The sequence below is a fragment of the Astatotilapia calliptera genome, chromosome 13 (genome assembly GCF_964374335.1).
Source record: "Astatotilapia calliptera chromosome 13, fAstCal68.1, whole genome shotgun sequence".
NCBI lineage: Eukaryota > Metazoa > Chordata > Actinopteri > Cichliformes > Cichlidae > Astatotilapia > Astatotilapia calliptera.
The window spans coordinates 16,100,543-16,122,656 of NC_137434.1; the positions used below are offsets into that span (position 1 = coordinate 16,100,543).

At 41.5% G+C, this 22,114-nt stretch overlaps 1 protein-coding gene across 3 annotated transcripts; it reads left to right on the forward strand.

The window, feature by feature from the left end:
- The first annotated feature begins 1,189 nt into the window (after window positions 1–1,189).
- On the forward strand, window positions 1,190–21,135 carry crtac1b (cartilage acidic protein 1b). 3 transcript variants are annotated; one of them, XM_080287870.1, is made up of 14 exons: window positions 1,190–1,346; window positions 4,225–4,415; window positions 5,732–5,928; window positions 6,296–6,432; window positions 8,813–8,969; window positions 10,613–10,747; window positions 11,420–11,562; window positions 14,130–14,266; window positions 15,678–15,760; window positions 16,044–16,144; window positions 16,237–16,405; window positions 18,004–18,149; window positions 18,374–18,416; window positions 18,939–21,135. In XM_080287870.1, the coding sequence occupies exons 2-14, from the start codon at window positions 4,231–4,233 to the stop codon at window positions 19,064–19,066; spliced, it is 1,761 nt and encodes a 586-aa protein (XP_080143996.1). In that variant the 5' UTR covers window positions 1,190–1,346; window positions 4,225–4,230; the 3' UTR covers window positions 19,067–21,135. The 3 variants fall into 3 exon arrangements, with proteins under 3 accessions (XP_080143996.1, XP_080143995.1, XP_080143994.1); XM_080287869.1 differs by having other exon boundaries at window positions 18,944–21,135; XM_080287868.1 differs by lacking the exon at window positions 18,939–21,135 and adding an exon at window positions 18,525–18,800.
- Window positions 21,136–22,114: the final 979 nt, after the last annotated feature.

A 22,114-nucleotide genomic window follows, 5' to 3' on the forward strand; every position in this document is an offset into this window, starting at 1 on the left:
TTATGGTGGGAGACGTCCTTGGGATGTGAACATCTCATTTCACCATGCCGTACGCAACCACGTGCACATGCACACACACACACACACACACACACACACACACACACACACACACACACACACACACACACAACTCATTTCGTTGGGGGGGGGGGGGGGGGTCTCTGGGAGGCTGGACTCAGCAGAGCGTGACATAAGAATTATACATCTGGCAGCAGTAAACCTGCAAACTCTCTCTCTCTTTCACGGGTATGAGGCAGAACACTAACTTTTTGATGATCACTCTGAGAGGGAACTATTTGTTATTATTGCTGTTTGATATTGATGTTTCTAACGAGCTTTGTGCGGATATGATGCTGTTGTTCCTCCTAGCAGGATGCACCATTTCCCTGTCAATCAGCATGATTGTGCAAAAATTAATGCACCGAATTTCTTGAAACTTCTCGAAGCATGGTCGAGCGTGGGTACAGAAAGCACCAGCTTAATTTTAGTGCTTTCTCCAATTATTTTTTTAAACCGCAAGACAGGGCATTAGCAGAGCCTGAGAGCTTCTAGTTTTATGACTTTGCACATACAGCTGAAGCAGCTTTCTGGGCATCTTAAGATAACAAAAAAGAAGCATTTTAAGCATTTTAAGTGCTTTCCTTTGCTTCAATGGCATTACTACAACAAGCAAAAAACATACTGAAATGAAAAAAAAAACATATTTCTTTTATAAATATAAATTATATAGAGTCACAAGAAAAATCGAAGCCTGCACCTTTTGAAGATATAAATATAATAAACCTTTATGAACACATAACATATATGGTGGGGATATATTTCAGTATACACGAAAGGAGCCTGGAGGCACCGTTTAAACGAACTTATGCTCCAATTTGTTAAATGGCTCATTTAAATCAGTCTGCCTGCGTGTAAAAAAAAAAAAACAGGAAAAAATGGTGGCTGACATCCAAAAATATCTAATAACTTTCATCTATAATCACACGTGGATGGGACAGAAGTCACAGCATCCCAACTGAACCGAGTAAGCTCCGCATCCTCATCCCAGCTGCGCCCCACTGCCAGATTATAATAAACACCTGCCGACACGCCCACCCGCCGTTTCCCAGCTTCCCGATTGGTTTTCATTTTAGATATTCAACAAGCTGCGCGGAGATTGGCTCAAATCTCGTACAAGCGATTTCATAAAGCAAATCTTTTGGAAGTTGTGTAAAGGGAATAAGTGGGGAAAAACCCTTGAGATAAAGGCTGTTTAGCTCTCTCTCTCTTTCGCTCTCTCTCACCGTCCCTGGTGTCAGTTCGCTGGAGGATTTTGTCGGAGTTTCCCGAGCGTCTCTGCATCTGTGAGTACCTGAGTCTGCCCGCTGCTGAAGCTGCCGTCTTCCGCTGGGTTCAGGATCGTTGTGGCGCTCAGCTGGGATCTGCTGCGCAAAGACGCGAAAGAAAGTTGACGATTTGAACGTAACTTTCAGAGCAAAACCTCAACCCAGACAGAGACGCTTGTTATCAATAATGCTGTTAAACGGTCATCCCCTTTGGTTACAGTAGCTGTCACGGATTAAATGATGCTCATAGTTTTAAAAACGCCGATGTGCAGGTAGTTAAATGACAGCAGGTTTGTTTTGTAAATGGACTTATCATTACCGAGGTGGAGTGCGCTTATTTTTTAACTTTTCTCATTTTTAAAAGAAGTATTTTTATTTGATAGATAGATAGATAGATAGATAGATAGATAGATAGATAGATAGATAGATAGATAGATAGATAGAACAAAAACCAATAAAAACTACTAAACGTTGTTTAAATGATTATGTGGTGGTTTAAACTACTCATATGATGTGTTTTGTGAGTCAAATGAACAATAAATGAACAATAATCCTTGCTGGATTTATTGTTGCCTTATATTAAGTGGTAAATGATAGACGAACAAGAGCTTGTCATTAATGTCAGGTGTTGATTGAAATGTAATTCACTGTGACTGGTAGAGTGCTTTGTGTGTGTATGTGTGTGTGTGTGTGTGTGTGTGTGTGTGTGTGTGTGTGTGTGTGTGTGTGTGTGTGTGTGTGTGTGTGTTCTGCAGTGAGGGTGTCCTTCACAGAAAAGAGCTTCTGCAAAAGTGTGTTTGAAAGTGAAGATGTTGCTGGCTCTTTGTCGCAGTGTTATCAGGATCAGAGCTGAGCACGAATTCTTCAGAAAGCACATGCTGATGTTGCACGCTGTGGTAATGACCTCTTAATGCCAACATAAATAACCACATCGAAAGCATTTCTCTGCTCTGAAACGACTATTCGTTTCCTGGGCCGTTTCATTGTCTTTGAATGGTTTACAGGAGATTACTTTGCTTGATGTTCCCTTGTTTGGGCGGTGACCTCGGCAGATGTTATATCATCGAACCCAGATGAGGGCAAAAATGGTTTGTGGATATGTGCTTGCAGAAAAGTCCAACTTTGCTTGACAGCTGAAGAAGGATGTCTTGGTTCTTACTGCAGTGAATCTGTGGCGAAGAGACTTCATGTCCTTGGCTGGATAATATAGTACCTCATGATTTTATCAAACTGAAAAGTCTCCAGTGATTTCATGCACTCATCTGTCCTATCACCAATCCTCTTTCATGTCGCTATTACTTTGTGTGGGTGACTTATAAGGGATACCAAAGTTTTTTTTTCCTTTTGTCTTTTTCAGGCTGGTGTTCAACTGAAATATGAATATAACCTTGTATGCATGGCTATTAAAGTTAACCTGTCCACCTTTCTAGTAGAAGCTCCATCATTTACACGTTGTTATCTTGTCCTCTAATTGGCTGATTTGCAGTTCATTTAAAAAGATCTAAAGAGACTGTGTGCTTTTCCATAACACTTAGTTTTTTGACTTTCCACGTTTCCGTTTCCTTTTCTTTTTAATTTATAGCCCACTCCCCCTATCTAATATGGAGTTTATTAGCAAGTCTGTAAAGTCCCTTTCTCTAGTGTGGAACTGGCCAGCTCATTTGTCATCACATCCTGCTCTAATGGGGAGAAACTGCCTCATCTTGAGCTCCCAGTGTTGTTAATTAACCCTTCTTGCTAACAGGCACAGTCCACATTACTACCGGCTCTTCTGCCGGCGTTATCGCTGCGCTGCCTGCCCAGGGAGTTAGCGTTGGCCCCGGCCATATTTCTGCAGGTGTCAGCAGAGGTGCTTCCTCTCCTGCTTTTTGTGCTTTCGAGAGTATTACTCAAGCAGCACTGTGGTTTTATCTTAAATTGAATTGTTGAGGGAGATGTTAAAGAGCCATACATCACCTGGACACTCAGCAGAAAGGGAGAATCTGCAGCAGTATAGATGGGAGCGTCTCAGCGGCATTACAGATGGAATGACGGAGGACATGTTCATAAATCCACAGGCAGAGAAAATCAAGTTGTCAGCCTTTAGAATGCCACTTAAATGTGTGCACGTGTGTGTCTGTGTGTGTGTGATGTTTTGCAGGGCTGTTGCTGATGAGCTTCTTATTTCAGCGTTAAGAAGGTGACCCTTCTCTTTGCCAATTCCTCTTTGCTTCTTTTCAGCCTGAGCGTCAGAAACTCCACCTCACCTTTACCTGCCTGCAATTCACAACTCGAATTGGATCAATGTTCACCTTTTATCTGCTTACCACTTAAAGGACAATAATACATCACTGAGTCCTTTTATCCAAACAGAAAAAAAATCTTTTCCATTTTAGTGTTGGTCCTTGTCTCTAAGGAAACAACACCTCAGGTCTGTTATAACAGGTCGTATTGGTTTCCTCTGTACTCACTTGGCCTCTGGCTAATGCCTTCGCTCCATGTATGGATTTTCTGTCTTGTAATTCCTCAGCCTGTCTGCATGTGATGGGTTGTTCAGATCTAACCCTGCAGAATGCCGCTGATTGCAGTGGTATATCCTCATCTTTATGTCTGAGTATAGCAGGAAGCTTTGCCAGCAATGTTTGCCTTATGATGGATTTGGAGAACTAGCAAAAAAAAAGTGGGGGGATGTGTTGCAGTTGCAGATGAATGACTCATATTTTTTTATGGGATTCTCATTACACATCAACTAGCAGGTCACGTGTGCAGTAGTTCAGGTGAATAGCGTTGTGGATTGGATGAATGGTAATTTTGCTGTTCAGACTGTATATGTCTGTACAACGTCCGTTGGCGTTATTCAGCACTTGAATTCTTTAAAACAAAAGTCATGTTGCAAATAGTGTGTTTCGCCCTTCAGGTAAGGATGTTGTTGTGGCTGGTTTTGTTCCTGCCCGCCCTCTCGGTGGCTCAGAGGTCAGAGCCCGTGTTCTCAGCTATAACCAAGACCGTCCTTCCTCCAGACTACGACAACAACCCCACCCAGCTCAACTATGGCGTGGCTGTCACTGATGTGGACGGGGATGGAGACCTGGAGATATTTGTAGCTGGGTGAGGAGCGTGCAGAGAAAGTTGGACTTACCATCACCATAAAAACCCCCTAAATCCCTTAAGTTTCCCTCCCACTAGTCTAACTCTTAAGCTTAAATAAAAACACAACTTCCAAAAGATAAAGGTTAAAGACAAAGGCAAAAAAAGCTAAAAGATAAGAGATGCTAAGGCCACCCTGGGGCTCAGTCAACTGATGAAAAATGGATATGATCGAAAAGAGTGCCAGTGATGGGAACAGCTTTACAAGACTGCCTCAATCCAGCAATGACTGAGCATGAATACATTTCCCAGTGCTTAACAGGAAATAGATGAACCAAAAATGACCCTGCTTAATAGATGTAATTTAGGTAAAACATCCTATTCAGCAGGTATCCTGGACGGGAGCTCATCCCAAAACCTCATAGAGGATGTAATTTAATTTACAATTAAAATAATTACTTTTATATACATTACACTGACAGTGCCGACCTTCTCTAATATACTTTGGTGACAACCAAGAAAGCTTTTGTAGTGTATATCCAAACATTTTAGACTATATTTTTTAAGTATTTAGGCAAATTTAGATTTTGATTTCAAACTGAATGTTAGCAAAATGCACTGTCAAGAGTAAGTTTACAACATTTCTTGCAAACTGGCATAAAAAACATCAGAGGCTTGGATTCTAAATCAAAACCATGAGTAGAGATTACACTGTTGAAAAAAAATGTGTGCAATCAAAATTATCCATTGTTCTGTTTTACACCTCTCACTGATTTGCTCCCCACTGCAATGGCACCTGAGGCTTATGGGTAAACAAAATTCATGAGCTCCAATGTGACAAGCATAAGATCTCAGTGAAACGTCTCCATAATATAAACCTAAAGGGCTTCTGTGTCCGGTAAACTAAGGACTACATGACTGACTCATCCTGGACTTACATGCCATAAAATCCAAATTATGAAAATACATGAGTGACGTTATTACGCAATAAACAGAATTCGTTTGCATGTAACAGATATTTTTAAGAGGCAAAAAATAGACATTAAGGTCAAAATGATTTGCTATAAGTAAAAATAAATAAATAAAATGTGAATCTAAAAATTTTGCTTGCCAATCAATCTCTCTGATCAAATCTGCAACTACAGAATAGAAGAGAGATGCAGGAGTCCAGCTGTCATCAAAGTCTTTATAAAGTTAAACTTCAAACTAAACCAGCAAGCAAATGTTGCTTTCAGCATGTTCAGCCAGCACTTGCTAAAGCTCATAAACTGTAAAACAAGAATGTCATACTGTCAGTCATGTGCATTATAACAGCGTGCTATTTTTGCCCGTGACAGCTACAACGGCCCGAACCTGGTGCTAAAGTACGACAAACAGAGGAAAAGGCTTGTCAACATCGCTGTTGACAACCGTAGCTCCCCGTTCTATGCCCTGAGAGACCGTCAAGGCAACGCCATCGGAGTGACAGCTTGTGACATCGATGGAGATGGACGGGAAGAGATTTATGTCCTCAACACCAATAACGCCTTCTCTGGTACAGTGCGAGCTGATACACTTTTGGAAAACTACAAAGGCACACATAGGGCTTTCTTTCTTTTTTTTCCTTTTACACAGAGACAAAGGAGGAGAATCGGTATGCAGATATTAAGCTTATCTCAGCTGAGTCTTCAGCAGATAACAGATAAGCTTTGCGCTGCTATTAATCTGTGAGAAACCCAGAGATCAGACTGCCAAAACTGCAACACCTCACGTCTGTCATTTTTCTTAAACTCCTTTATCACTTTGCTCACTTCCAGCCACAGGAGCCTGTTTTCACTCACCCACAGTTTTTGCATTACACAATGCCTCTTTTCTCCACGCAGTCTTTGTCTTTCCTGAACCTTTTCTCTCTCTGCATCAAGGTCGGGCAACATACTCTGACAAGCTGTTTAAGTTCCGTAATGGGCGCTTTGAAGATCTGCTGAGCGATGATATTAACGAACACAGAGACGTAGCCAACCCTATGGCTGGGCGCTCAGTGGCCTGTGTGGACAGAAAGGTACTTCTCATACAAACACACACACACACATCAAGTGCACTATATGCAGATCTGCACCGTACGCACACTCCCTAGAGTGTCTTCTCCGTACATGCACGGGTGCTTCTGTTTGTTTACCAGTGATAACTCATGCCCTGCCTACGCCGCCCTTCTCAGCATGTGCTATGACAGTTCATTTGGGGGGAATGGTGTGCCATTTTCTCTCTTCTGTCCATCGCACCAGTGTAATTACAGAAGCCAGGGCTCGTTTGTTTTATAGAACATCGTACGAGGGGAGGAGTGATGACTGCACACTACTGCTTTCTGCCCGTAGCATTTTTTTCCCCTCTTTCACTCAGTCCCTTCTCCATTGTTTCCACTTTTATTTTTTAGTCCCTTTTCTCTCACTGACTGACACGCTCACCCTCTTTCTTTGTCTCTTATCTCACACCCACGCATGCAATTCTCACTTCCAATCAGGGACGGGCTAAAGAAGGTAATAGCGGGAAGAGGAAAGTAAAGACTACAATAGATTTTTTTAACCACTGTCCCATCACACTGAGCACTGATAAGTTGTGCTGCTGCCAAACCGATTGGAAAGATATCTGCTTTTAAATGGCACGATTCTTTTGGAAGGAGCCAAAACCCCGATGTGTGCTTTTGCATGTCAGTTCCAGCTGACCAGCAGAGAGAGAACATGTTTTCCTGTTGCTGAACAGGTTTTATTAGAACATATTAAAAGAAACAGCTGCAGAACGTTGCACAGGCCAAAAGCAAAGCATGCTTTATAGTCAGCTGGGTAGCTAATGCTTTCGATGTTGTTTACTCATAAATAAAGTGTTATCTTTAAGAGAAAAAGATCGATTTACCACCCGACCGTTTCGTCCCTACCCGGTCTCCTTGAAAGTGACATCCCATCATCATTCTAACACAAACTGATGAAGGTGACATATTGAAGGGCCTCACATTGAACTGATAGATTGGTTCACTAAAACTTTAAACTGGCAGGCATGAAAAAATAAACGACTTTTAAAAGCCAGAATAATTAAAAAATTGTTCAAATGAAGCTCAGTGAAAAAGTACAAGATGCAGTTCTTGACAATAAAAGAATAAAAATGCTGCAGTAGCGGCAAGTTAGCTTATTCATACTTCTTGATTGATGTAAAGGGTGTGCAGTCCTTGGACCAACATGCACTGCAGGCATGTATAGCGCGCTATTCACAATGCCAATCCCAGTGACAGAAATTAGCCTTGGGTGAAGACTTATTGAAAAACCGTTGACTTTTAAGTTGGTTAAGTAACTTCCAGTTGCCTTTAGCTCTTTCATTGTAATTCATTTTCATGTTTGGCAGCTTCGGAGCGTGCTTGCGTGTCCGGCATGCGGTGTGTGCGCGACGCACTGCTCCCACAGCATGTGACACTAAATGACATTTATATCAACCAGACTCATTTACCTTCCTTGCATTGTAAAGATACAATATGGTGTAACAGAAATAGTGAAATTGCATGTGTGCATTTGTTTGCATATGTGCATGTGTTTCTGTTGATTGAAATATGTTAGGCCTGGTGGGAAAGCTCATTGGAATCGAGTGTGTAGTCTATTAGTGTGGTTCCGTCTGTGATTTTGTGTCTGCAGGGACTCTGACTGATAATGGAGTGTGAAATTAATCTCCAAAGGGAGGCAGAGCAAGGAGTAGGGAGAAAGGGCTAAGAATAAGGGGTACGGGGTAAGAAATGGGGGTAGGTGGAGCTGAAGATGACGAGAGGTTTGACTGGGAAAGTAAACAATATTAATAAGCATAGTAACTCCAGAATATTAATAATAAAAAAAGATGATCTAGACAGTGTTACAAATAACCTGTTTAATCCTATTTTTGTTTGATGAATACTCCAACGTGAGGGTCTGAAAGAGGTTGCATATTTCAAAACATTTGCTTTTTCAGTTGGCTTTAAGGAACTTTATAGTATTTCAGACATTTTTAAGCTGACTACAATTTTTCTGTCCTGTCCTGCAGTCTAGAGGTAGAACATAGATTTATATATTGAGCTTAGAGCCTCCACTTCCACTCAAAAGAGTAAAAGAAAATTGTGTTGATGATGCAATTGAAGAACTAATGAAATAAGAGAAAATGCAGCCAATCCTTAATATGGTCAAAGGAAAAGTAAATGTTTTTATATATGACATGAGCACCGTAGAGTCTGTTTTACTGACTACAGACATTTTAAAAAGCTCTTCAGGAAACACAGAAATGCAGAAATATAAAACATGTTTGTTTTTTTTAATTTACAGTTGCTTATAATTTCATGCGTAGCTATGAGTGCATTTGATCGGGTTGCAGCATATTCTTGATTTATATTAATAAAAATATGAATACACGTAAATCTTTATTTTTCTGCACAGGGTACAGGTCGTTATGCTATCTACATAGCAAACTACGCCAGTGGCAACGTGGGCCCTCATGCGCTCATAGAAATGGATGAGGCAGCGAGTGACCTTTCGCAGGGCGTCGTTGCCCTCTCCAATGTGGCAGAGCGGGCTGGAGTCAACAAATTCATTGGTGGGTATGAAGCACTGACTGGGGGTATTTGATATAGACGATTGCTTTAAGATCACCCAGCACTACTGGACCTTCAGTTTGATTTATACAGACATTTGCAGAAGGGGCATGTGCTTGTTGTACTCACAGAGGTTGAAATATAGGACTTCGCGACACACAGGGAAGCAGACGAGGGGCGAGTCAGAGGGGGTTAGAGAAGTGCCAGGCGAGAAAGAGAAAAAGGGCTTGAGAGAAAGAAGAAGAAAGAGGATGTAAAGGCTCTTTTGGCGCTGTCAGCTATTTACTCCAGCCAAAGTCACAGGGAATCAAAGGCAAAGGGCGGCAAACACATATATCAAACCTATTCTAACCATGAAATTCAGCTGTTAATCTTGGCATCTAAATCAAATTAAATAGTTTCCGTTTTAGTAAGACAGTAATTGAGAAAATTCATGGATGGCATTAATTATATTTTAGCATTAATTGTTTGGATTAAAGGGTTTTCACATACTGGCAGAATAATCATTACAGGAACATAAAACATTGTATTTGGCAAATCAACTCCCTGTTTTCATTAAAAATGTTGCTTAGAACTGTTTTTGGAAACAAAATGAATATTTCACTGAAATGATGTTGAAATGTGTCACTACAGCCCGCGTCATCACGTGGATCAATTTAGGTCTGTGATATATAGAAGAACAGAACAGTAAATGCAAAAAATGTTACCATGATTAATTTCTTCATAATAGAGACTGTCATGATGAAAAAAAATGCTGCCCCTGTGATAATTTATTATAATCACTGAAAAGTCCTTGTTCTGGTGAGTTTTGGAAATACGAGGTGACTTTGTATGTGAGCGCCCCGGCATGAATCTTCATCATCTATGGATTTTTTTTTCACGTGCAGGATATCATCTGATCCACCAGGGGGGAAGATGAGCTTGCTCACATTTGCTGTGAATGATGTACGATAGATGGCTTTGTCATCAAACTGCCGTTAATCAGAGGAGAGGGACAGTCGGTGAAGTTGTATATCTAATGGTTACATATCTCCAGAGAGACATTAGTGGTTTATGGCCGTAGGGGTTGAGTGGTATTTGTCTGGGTTGATGGAGCGGGCCAGTAAATCAGCAGCGAGTCATGACTTGCAGCAGTGACTTTGCATACTGGAAGGACAATCAAAGCCCTTTCAACTCCATAATTAAACTCTGCTGGTCTGAGATGAAGCACTACATTTTACAGAATGTCACTGGAGAATCCTGGGGTGATGCTAAAAGTGTACCTTCAAGTGTAACAGTTACAAAAATCACTACATAAGGAGAAAATTACTGTTTGCTTTTGGTTAATGCAAAAGATTCTTTGTGTTTTTGCATTTCTTGTTGTGCTTAGGTGTGTTTACCTGTGTTTGTGTGTATGTAACCCATCAGAGTCAGTGTCTGTGTCAGCAGAAAGAGCTGCCCTACTCAGAGGAAATGACCTGGAAAGACAGTAATAATCTCTTCCCTTTCACTTTTGTTAAGGCGGTGATCTCTCTCCCTCTGCTCTCTCTGTTGTTCCTCATATCCTGCTTCATTTTTTTCCTCCCAAATGTTGTGCTAGCCCTCTTCTGAGCTGCCTAATTCTCCCACCGCTGTGTGTCTTGTTCCCTTGTCTTTCTCTGTGCAGGAGGAAGAGGTGTCGTGGTGGGGCCCATTGTCAGTCAGACTCTGTCTGATGTGTTTTGCGACAATGAGTACGGTCCAAACTTCTTGTTCAGGAACAATGGCGATGGAACTTTCACGGATGTGGCACAGCAGGCTGGTGAGATGATCACGTGCAGTTTACCAGATCATAGCCTGGGAGATCAGTTATTTCTTCACACATCAATCATCCTGTGAAAAACAATAAACGCGAGAGGCATTGTTGTATAGAATAAATATCAGTCGTGCATGATTCCTAAAATATTTCAACCTAATTAATATAAAAATCTAAGTTTGTTAAACCATATATTTTAATATTGTGGCTTTTAACGATTAATTAGCTGTCAACTGCAATGAAACCTCACAGAATGAGAAAGCAATAAATTAAGTTTATTAAAAAAATAAATAAATCAAGATGATTTAAATGCACTATAGTAATAATAACTGGTGAGGCCTCCTTTTCTGTAATGACTCATTGTGATAAAGTATGTGTTTGATCGCTGCAGGTGAAGCGCAAAGCCATCAGCTTATCAGAGAAGCTGTTTTTTTTACCGTCATCTCATGATGACAAGAAAGTGATTGCCATGAATTCAGTGATTGATTTTAAACATTAGAAATGTAGCACTTCATCGTTTTTATGTCACCAGTTTGTTGTTTAATAAATCAGACACTGAAGTGCTGTATTGTACCCAATGACACAGTTCCAGCAGCAGCACTGGTCAGGGTTACCTGGTTTTGAAAATATTGATGGCAGATGATGGAAACAGATTGGGAACATCTCGAATCTTTTTAGGTGTAGAAGACCCCATGCAGCACGGCAGAGGGGTGGCTCTTGCAGACTTCAACCGTGACGGTAAGACGGACATCGTCTACGGGAACTGGAACGGACCTCATCGGTTGTACATGCAGCTCAGTAACCGCAAGCAAAAGTTTAAGGTGGGCCCGGATTTGATGCTATCAGCTCAGTTAGCATCAAACCGACACGACTGCCAGATACCTTATAAAGACCTACTTCAAATGATCACATATGATAAATGGAAGCATGGGCATTCTCACATTTCCACACATTCCACTCCACATGTGATCTGCTGAGGAAAGTGTGCTCAAAAGTTGCAGTGCTTGTGATTTCACTGCAATAACCGATTGAATAATATGATTTTACTTAGTGAAGGACCCAAAAAGCCCATTCAGATTGTCACTGTCAACTCTAGAGAGTTTCAGAGAGAGGTTGTTGTTCTTCTGTCTAATGAACAAGGAGCACAAATAAAACAAATCAGACCTGTTATCACTGTGAATCAAAGGACTATCAATCCAAATGGTTGGCGAGTGAATTAACACTACTCAGTGGCTGCCCACTTTGCGTTTGAGTGGTATTTAAAGACGCAAGGTTAGTGATTTACTCAATCAATGACTCTACAGACAGCGTGTGCAAGGCAGCCAGCAGCACGCATCTGTTTGGGTACTAAGTTTTAGAGTGGCGAAGTCAGAGACAGGCCCTGCTGCATAAATCTGTAGAGGAGTCGGGCTCGGTGATCTATCTGCCACCACCTGCACTCGCATCTTTTACCTAGGAGATAAATGTCACCCAAGACATCTTTATAGGGGTCGAGTAAGGGGTTAATGTGTGATGCTTTGCCCAGAGATAGTTCCATCAGCATGACACACACACACACACACACACACACACACACTGAGACACTCAAACCCTGTTACGCCTATACGTGCAAAAACACAAAAGACAAATTGAATTAGCCTGACAATGTTTTTTTTTTTTTGAACCAAGATTGTTAAATCACAACCCCAAAACATATTTAAGACGCCCTTCGCCCACACAAGCTGACACTCCTACTAGCCGTGTTGACCTTTGGCATGCATAATGAAGCTGTTGTATCACTTCAGTAAACCACCAATTAAATTGGGCTGAACCAGCAGCTTGCCTGGGCAGTGGAAAGTGCCGATTAGGCCCGTTTGTGCTTTAATTAAAATCTGTTGCAGAGGGTTTCCTTGGAATAGGTTTAACATACACTTGTGCTCACACATACACATAATGAATATATATTTAAAAAGAAGAAAGGTTTTAGTAGAAGTTCTCTTGGAGTTCTTTTGCATTCAGTAATCTGAAATAAAAATTGGTCAGTGTAAGGAAATTTAGTCATTTTACTATTTATTTCTAATTAACTCCATGCAGATTATATCTTTAGAAGCCCTGTATTAGTTCTGGGGAGAGCCCTTTTTGTTCCTGAAGGCACTTTTATTCATGCGCCTACTGTCTTCGGCACTTATTACGGAGCTGTCCCTGCTTTCCTCACTCTTGGCCTCAGCTGGCCATCCCCTCTCCTTCACCTGAGAAGCAGAAGGTCACTGTGGGCGGCCCCCACCCCTGCAGCTTTATGAGCCTTATAATTAAAACAGGGAGTAAATACTGGGGGGAGTGAAGGGCTGCTCTATAACTCTTTCCCGACTTATCACTGTGTCACTGAAGCGGGGAGATATCTGTTACTTTCTCATGCAAAAACTCTTCTGCTGCAGACTTTTTTCGGAGGTGGGGCACGAGGGCTGCTGTCGACTTGCCCCATGCCAGAGGATGTAAAAAGAGCCCAGACACAAGCACTGGACGCTGATTGACATGTTTTTATTTTGAAGGAGGTTGAACCTTGAGGTTATGAAACGGTCTTTCGAGCGAGTGCATCAGGTCACATAACATTGAACAAAATGGACTAAGGAACCACGAGATGTAATCACAGCAGGTTCATGTAAAAACAAGTTCATGTAAAATTACACATCCTTCCAATGTTTTTACCTCGAAAACCTCTTCTGCTTATACAAAGTTACTCTGGTGTTCTCATATCTAGACAGTTGAAGGAAAGGAAAACCCTTTAACCCTGATTAGTCAGTGGAATTGAGCAACTTTTTTGAATCCACTACTAGGCCAGGGCCTGTCTTTGTAGAGTTTGCATGTACCCTGGCTTCCTTCCAAAGTCAAAAGAAATGCAGTTAGTGGGGTTAGGTTAACTGGTGATTCTAAATTACCCATAAATATGTAAATGTGAGTGCAAATGGTTGTCTCTCTCTATGTGCTAGCCCTGTGGTTGACTGGCGACCTGTCCACCAGGGTGTACTTTGCCTCAACACTCTTGCATGGGTTGGACTCAACTGCAGTAAATAAGTTGATTTATTATTAATTAATAAAATTGGTCCAACTCAAGTACATTAACAGAATTTTGAGAACAGAACTGAGATCAGCTGCTACAGGCTATATAATATATTATTTGTTAAAATTAGAATGTTATAACTATAAATACGGAAAAAGCTATATAAATCCTGATAATTCTGGTACCCTGGGCAGTTTATCTAGTAAGTTTCATCCAGATTCATCCAAATAGTTAAAATGCAGTATCCAGCATCCAGTTTCATCCAAATAATTGAAAGGCATTCAACTTATGCATGTATTGTGCTTCTGTAAATGCATGCATGTGTTTCAGTGATGTTACCTTTTTCCCCAGGACATAGCATCCCAGAAGTTTTCCATGCCCTCCCCGGTTCGAACTGTTGTCGCTGCAGATTTTGACAATGACAACGAGTTGGAGGTGTTCTTCAATAACATCGCTTACAGAGGCCCCTCCGCCAACAGACTCTTTAGGTACTCGCACCAACACTGTCAGATTTTGTTCAAGTATGACAGTAAGTTTTTAACATCACTTTGATGAGAAGCTTAATCGAATACTCTTGTGTCTTGATTTAATATTCTAAAGCCGAGCATGGAAGCTGAGAAGAATTTAAAATTCCCAGCCAAGGATACTTATCTAGTCTGGCATCCCGCCTCCTCCTCCACACATGAATGAATCTTTCATTAAGACAGTTTTAGGTCTCTTTTTGGCTCGTGGTTTGGCTTCCTCTCTTGATAATATTAATGAACTCAGCTCTTAAAATGTAATATATGATACATATTAATTGTTAGGACTTAATAGTAGAATGAACCCATCTTCCTGAATAAAAATCTGATCTGGCATATTTATCTGAACAGGATGCAGAACTCATGATGAACGTTGCCAGGAGATGTTGGGTTAATTTATTCTGAATATCAATAATCAGTTTGAGCTCCACAGATTTCCTGGAGCTGAATATTCCTGCACACCAGGTCATTGAAGGAAAATTTGTCTTTCTGGGCATGGTCTGACAGGGGTCACAGCTCCATGGCCTGTGGCTCTGCCATTGTCTGCTCCGAAGATGAATCAGCTTTTTTCAAACTCTATTCTCTGGCACTGAAATAAAAACAAGCCCAAACTAATTAATTCAACACAACGAATCAATATTTAGCTTAGCTGAAGTGTTTAATAGTCAGGATCAGCAGATTAGTGTACCAAGATAGCTAATTATTTTAAGGAAAGCAGGTTCATGGTGGGTGATAATGTGCATATGTTTAACAAAGGATACAGGTTTGTAAACTCAATACATTTTCACCAATGTGCTTCACAGAGATATGACAAATTACGAATTGATAATAATTAATTCATACAAATCAGTAATTATGTAAGTTTGGAAATATCTAATTTTCTTCTTGTCTTCTGGTTGTTGTATTTGTGTTTGCTGAGATTTATGTGCATTATTTATGTTAGTTTCCTGTGTTATGTGTAGTAATATGCACTATATCTTCTGATTAGGAGACTGCAGGTCCACTACAGTAATTGTCTATTCAAAATCTACTCATAATAGAATATTGTCAGTAGTCTGAGTGGTGCCTATTATATGTACTATGTACTAATTTATTGACAATATCACTACGGATATCAGCAATTGGAACAATTCGTTGTCTTTTTTATTAAATCAAGTATAAACTTATCATATTTTAATCTAATTGTGTAATTTATGCATTAAAGAGTTTCCAGTTTCCAGTTTAAAAACAACAAAACAAAACAGTGAATTGTAGCATAGTGACGAGTTTCAGAAAAGCCTTGTGTTATTTGGATCTTTCCTATACTGCAACCACATTTATAGCAGCTTAGAATTTTTGCAGTGATTTCAGGGTAATGTTTGTGGTACTACTTCAATAGGGTGAGCAGGAGAGAACATGGAGACCCCCAGATAGAAGAGCTGAATATCGGGGAGGCAGCAGAGCCGGAAGGACGAGGAACCGGTGAGCATGGCAGAAAAGATAGCTGTCATACAGCTCTATTAAAAATGATAAGCAGCACTACACCATATCTCCTCTGCTATTACAACATCAAACCTCTAGATGGCATTAGAGCTCCACTTAGAATCTGAGTTTCCTCATGCACTTTATTATAGGAAAAAATAGAATTGGTTCCACATTATTAGTTCAATGACTGTTGGATTATGTCCCTGCATGAGGATAATAAATGTTATGAGGAATGTATCCTCGAGTGTTTAGCCGCATCATTACTGTGATGAATCTCCAGGAGCGGTAGCCACAGACTTTGATGGGGATGGGCGCCTGGAACTGCTGGTGTCTCACGGTGAAAGTGCAGCACAGCCTCTCTCTGTCTACAAAGTCAACCAGGTGAGTGATTGTGAGACATGTGATACTCGATAAGTAGTGTGACATTAAGCCTTACTCCCTCTTTTTTTCCCCTTTTTCTGCCTTTTTCTTAGGGCAATGCAAACTCATGGCTGCGAGTGATTCCCCGGACAAAATTTGGCGCTTTTGCCAGGGGAGCTAAAGTGGTTGTATATACAAAAAAGAGTGGCCCACACACAAGAATAATTGATGGCGGCTCAGGGTACCTCTGTGAGATGGAGCCTGTTGCCCACTTTGGCCTCGGTAAGGAAATATCAGAAAATACACACTTAACTTGTTTTATCTGATCCGCAGATGCAACATCTAATGTTAATTCACTCTGATATAAATTAATAAAAGCATTTCTTCATAGCTTGCTTCTCTTGTTCTCAAATTGGTTTCTGAGGTTTGAATGGGCGGTAAGACAGATAAACATTGCAGAGAGTAGCAGCAAGGAAGAAAACAAAAGCATGTGGAAAGCATTGTCTTAATACCTTCAGCCTGATTAGGCACCCACGGGAGCAAAAGTTCTCTGTGGGAGGGAGCTGATTGGGCAAAACATGAAGAGCGGAGGAGGACAGGTGCTGCAGATGGAAGCCAGCCATGGTTGTGAGGAACTAGCTCTATGTCTCTTTCTGACTGTCCTTCCCTAGGACAGTCAGCTGGTTACCATACAGGCCTGCTAGCCCACCCACCCACTACTCCTCCCTGGCTCTCCTCACTGAGCCTGTTCAATATCAGGATTGTCCAAGCTCACATCACCTTTGGTGGCCCTCATAATACACTCAAGCAGCAAACTATCCAGACAATTGTGGCTTTAGTAGAGACCTCCATTCTCCAGGTTGAAAAGTGTCAGTACTCTTAGACATGTGAGATCTGTTCCCCACAACAAAATGAGACGGTGTCACGTGGGTGTAGAACAGGTGAAATATTCTTTGGCTCTCAGGCAGCACACCTGCTGAGTGGACTGTCTGTCTGGCAAGGTAACTCCAGATCTGTTTACATAAGAAATGCCACTTTAATTAAGGGCTACAGAGGGCCTCTGGAGAGGGGCTTTCTCTATGCCCAATGAAAACAGTTAATAGAGCGAAGAGGGGAGAGTGCTTGTACAACGTGAGCCAGTAAAAAAGAAAGGAAAGAGATAACCTCCAATATATAGAGGTTTCTCACGTTTCATCATGTGTACATTGCTCAAGAATTGTATCTTGTATTGGATGTGATACAACCAGTGGTTGGGAGGGAAAACCGTGTGATTGTAAATTGCTGTGGTTGTTACCTGGTTGCTGCAGGTGCCCATAATTTGCATGAAAGATGGGGATTTGTTTGCAGACATTTGCTAACTACTAGCTGTGCTGTAGTGAAACTTGGAAAAGTGCAATGCAGACTGGAAAATGGAGAACGTTCTCCTCCCAAGTAAAAGTGCCTCAGCTGACCTGTCAAAATGTGCAGCTTTTACTTTGAAGGTGAAAAGTCTCAGTTTCTGGTTTGTGTCACAGTTTGCACAGATTTACTACACCTTACTGGACAGTGTTTGCAGACAAGTTTGCATCTCCCATACAGACTATGGCCGACTAAGACAGGCTGCTAAGGGAGCAGTCTCTAGGCTTGTGTGACTGGGGCTTTAGCAACAACCTTAGGCAACCACCTGCCAACTGGTTGGAGAATACAAATGTTTCCTTTGTGGACTGATGTCTTGACCATACATTGTCACCAAGATTGTTATCCATCTAAAATGACAGACAAGTTACTGCCATGTGGTTAGTCATGTGTCTGACAAACCTCAACACTGTAAGGTTCAGTGATCAGTGGTCTTATATTTCTGTATGCACTGTAACTACCTCAGATTCTACTTCCCTGAATAGGCAAGGATGTGGCCACCAGTGTGGAGGTGTTCTGGCCAGATGGTCGTTCAGTAGCCCGGGCCCTCGAGCCGTCAGAGATCAACTCAGTGCAGGAGATCCACTATCCAAGAGATGAGGAGGAAGTTACTCCTACTGTGGAAATAGAGGTACACAAGTGCTTCATAGTGGGTTTCAGCATGTTTTTTATTCTCAATAAACTAAATACTCATTTTGTCCGAATAACAAAGCTGCTACAAACACAACACCAACTTCAAGAAACAATCGACATCAAGTTGTTTATTGTAAATTGTTGGGATAGTGCAACAGTTTTACGGATCTTTCACAGGAGAGTTCATTAAAAATAATATTTCTTACTAATTGTCTCTTACAGTGTGGTCACGGGTTTGCTTTGAATGAGAATGGCCGCTGCACGGGTAAGCTGAGGCACTTTATCCACCTTCAAACTCTGTGCTTGTCTCTTTGTTTAAAAATCCTCACACACGTCAAGTGTCTTTGCCTTCCTCACTTCTCCCTGCCCTCAGATCAAGATGAGTGTACCCAGTTCCCCTCTGTGTGTCCCTCTGACCGCCCTGTCTGCACCAATACCTATGGTAGCTATAAGTGCCGCGCCAAGAGAAGATGCAACCAGGGCTTTGAGCCCAACGACGATGGGTCAGCCTGTGTGGGTGAGTGGTCCTGGCAGAGTCAGGGTATCCGGATTACCAAGATCGTTAGAACAAAAGAAGCACTACCAGAGAACGAGATGCATTAAGTCTTAATTACAGTGGTTTGGAATAAAAGGCTTAGAGGTGCTTACATTCCTCCAACCGTGTCCTCTCTCTGCACCCCACTGTCTTGCATGACTGACCCTCATGTGAATGAGCTGTCTTCCAACTACAAAGACACACATGTTGGCTAACATTTCCCTGCCCTTTGTTTCTCTCTCTTCTCGGCAGCCCAGGTGGCTTACTTTGGGGGAACGCGGTCTTCTGGGGAGCGCAAGTGCTCGGGCCTTACTTTCCGGCTGCTCCCCGTCTCTCTGCTACCACTCATCTCTACCCATCTCTATTCTGGACTGCTGTAGCTGTGACTGTTTTCTCCCCTTCCTAACTCTTTCCACTACTAAAAGTGGGTGTACAGAAACTCTTAGAACAAACTTTTAACAAAAAAAGAGAAATTCCTCTTCACCTTCTCCTCTATGGATCTATGCTATCTTTACCCATCAGCTATTTACAGTCTCGCCTCCTGGTCATCCGCTGCTTTGTGTCACCTCTTGGCTCCCGGCCCCCTCTGGACTATAAAGAAACATACAGGGAGCATGCTCGCTGGGAGCTACAGGGTTCAGAACTAACTGTGCCACACCCGCAGAGTCCTCACGTCATCACCTGGCACTTATCTTAGTGGGACCTGAAACAAGGCCAAGTCAATAAGAGGAGCTTCGGCATAGAAACCGCTGCGCATACAGCAAACAGATCTACTGGCTCCACAGACCACATTCATTACAGACACGCTGAGCCCCATCTGTATATCCAAAATGCCTCTATGGTAATCCTTACAATGTCACTCTCATTCTTATTATGCGCTTACTGGGATGCCGAGGAACACCAGGCCTCCAAACTGTATGTTTTGAGTGTGTATTAATGTGTTTGCGTGGCTGTGTGAGCCTCAGTGTACTGGGTCCAAAGAGGCAGTCGCGTTGGGGAACATATGCCAGACCATCTGTCTCCGATGGTTGGTTACATTTTGTTACACATGAATTATACAACAGCACAGAGAAGAAGGCAAACACATGTGTGTGTGTGTGTGTGTGTGTGTGTGTGTGTGTGTGTGTGTGTGTGTGTGTGTGTGCGTGCGTGCGTGTGTGCGTGTGTGTGTGTGTGCGTGTGTGTGTGTGTGTGTGTGTGTGTGTGTGTGTGTGTGTGTGTGTGTGTGTGTGCGCGTGCGTGCGTGCGAGCACAGGATGAGGCAGATTTTACATTTTTTGGAAAGTGTACTAAAACATATCACCGTAGGCATGTGCAAAGAACATGATGACAAAAGGAAAACACCTAAAACTGAACTGAACAGTGCACTTAATTTATGTTGGTGTTTCTCCTTCTGTTACACTGTGATTACAATCATGAACTCAACATGCAGTAAAAGCTGCTGTTCTTACATTTTAAAGTGTTCAAAATAAAGCAGCAGTCTTCAAGATTTCAGTCCTGACTGATTTGGGGACTCCTACAGGTCTTCTTTTGCAACCGGATATTTGTACGACATCACCGCCACAAGGAATCCATCATGCCAGTGCTCACAGCCACCGTCAGTTTGGAGCAGTTGGTATCGAGAAACTACTGAGACAAGCTTTGCGTGTTTTAGTTCTGACAGTAGATAGATGATTAATCCAAACAACTGCCGAGTATTTTTCGTAGCAACCACCTTCGAATGCATTTTAAGAGCAAAAATATTCAGTCACTGAATATTTTTATTCCTTTTACATTGGTTTTAGTGGTAGATAAAATCCTAGTTTGGGTTAAATTACACCCTGTCAAAAACAAGAACCGTGCCCTGCAGAGGCTTTGTGACAGAAAGCATTAAAGCAAACCTTCTACCTTTGATGTGGCAGCAGAAAATTCTCAGTTTGCTTTAAAGGTAGCTTTTTTTCTCCGCTAATGATGCCACAGGCACCTAGTTGGTAATAATAATAATCTTTGAGACTGCCGCTTTAAGTTTTAAGTGCACTAATGCATTCCTAATAGTTTTCCACATAATATAAAGCTTGACAAGTTGCAGTGGCATTCAGTAGTTTTGTTGCTCTTACAAGACCAAAATCCCCAATGTCTCTTATTACGTTCCAAGTCCCCTACTATGTTTGTGACATTGTGGCTCAAGCTCAAATATACAGTTTAGCTTTAAAAATTAATTTCTTAATATATCATTTCCTAAAACGGTGGTATGCTGGCATTTATACTGACTGTACAATGCAGATTTGGTTTGCAGTGGGAAGTGGCATTGACTTGTTTAAAAAAAAGTTCCCGTGTACATAAAATGAAGGCACATTGGTAAATGTGTAGCTCAGTTACAAAGGCATACGATCGAATTCTTTATTTTGGTGTTTTTAAAGGATTTGTTGACAATGACATTAAAAACAAATATCTGGAAAAAAGGAAGAAAGTGGCTATTTGATGAGTCGTGATTTGCACACAGTGAGGTTTCACATAGCCCCGCGTGAAACCTTCGCTACAGCGGACTAAAATACATAAAACATATGGAGCTCTTCATTTTTATTAAAAGCTACAGATCTTTTTGCCTTATTGCCATGTTTCTTGAAGCGTTTGGGAAACGAATAAATACTTTGGCCAAAAACAAAAAAGACGACCAAAAAGTGAAAGCATTTTCCTCCACTCCACGATGACAGCGCGTTGACTGACAGGTTTTTGCTTCCATATAATTCTGCAGGGGCACATCACTTGTTGCAACACAACCCTCAACTTATCCAGTGTTCGACCACAATCAGTGTCACAGCAGGGGATAATGTTCCTTATTAAATGTTGGCCAGTGCAATTCTCCAGAGAAGCGAATGTCTTTGTATGAGTCATGGATTCATCCCTACTCGCTTGCTGAGGCAAGTGTTATATATATTTTGGAAATTCTTAACCACAAACCTCACACATTCCACTGAAGCTCCAGCGCTACTCTCTGCCGCGTGACATCTGTCCTTGAGCCTCTTAATGGGCTGGACCCAAACTCCAGATGCCACCTGTGAATATCACACATTTCAGAGGTTTTGGGAGCTGAACTCAGTTCTCTCTTTTTTAATAAAAATAAGGAGGCATCGGAGCATGAAAAACTAATAAGCAAATGATGATGGATGTGTTAAAGCAATTAAAATGAATCACCACAGATCCCTGTTGGATCTATGCTGACATTGTCGTGACACCCTCCACGAAAGCCAAAGAACCTTCAGATTGAGTGCTCAGTGAGACAAAGTCCACTTAAACATTTTTATGTTTTCTCAAAAATTATGTCAGAGGTTCAATTGAAGTTCCTCTTGAGCTGTTATTGGACTGTAAGGAGAGAACGCAAAACGTTTTCTACTTTCTTGCACGCTGCTGGGTCTGACTTGAACAGAACAAGGACTTGTGTAAGCTCA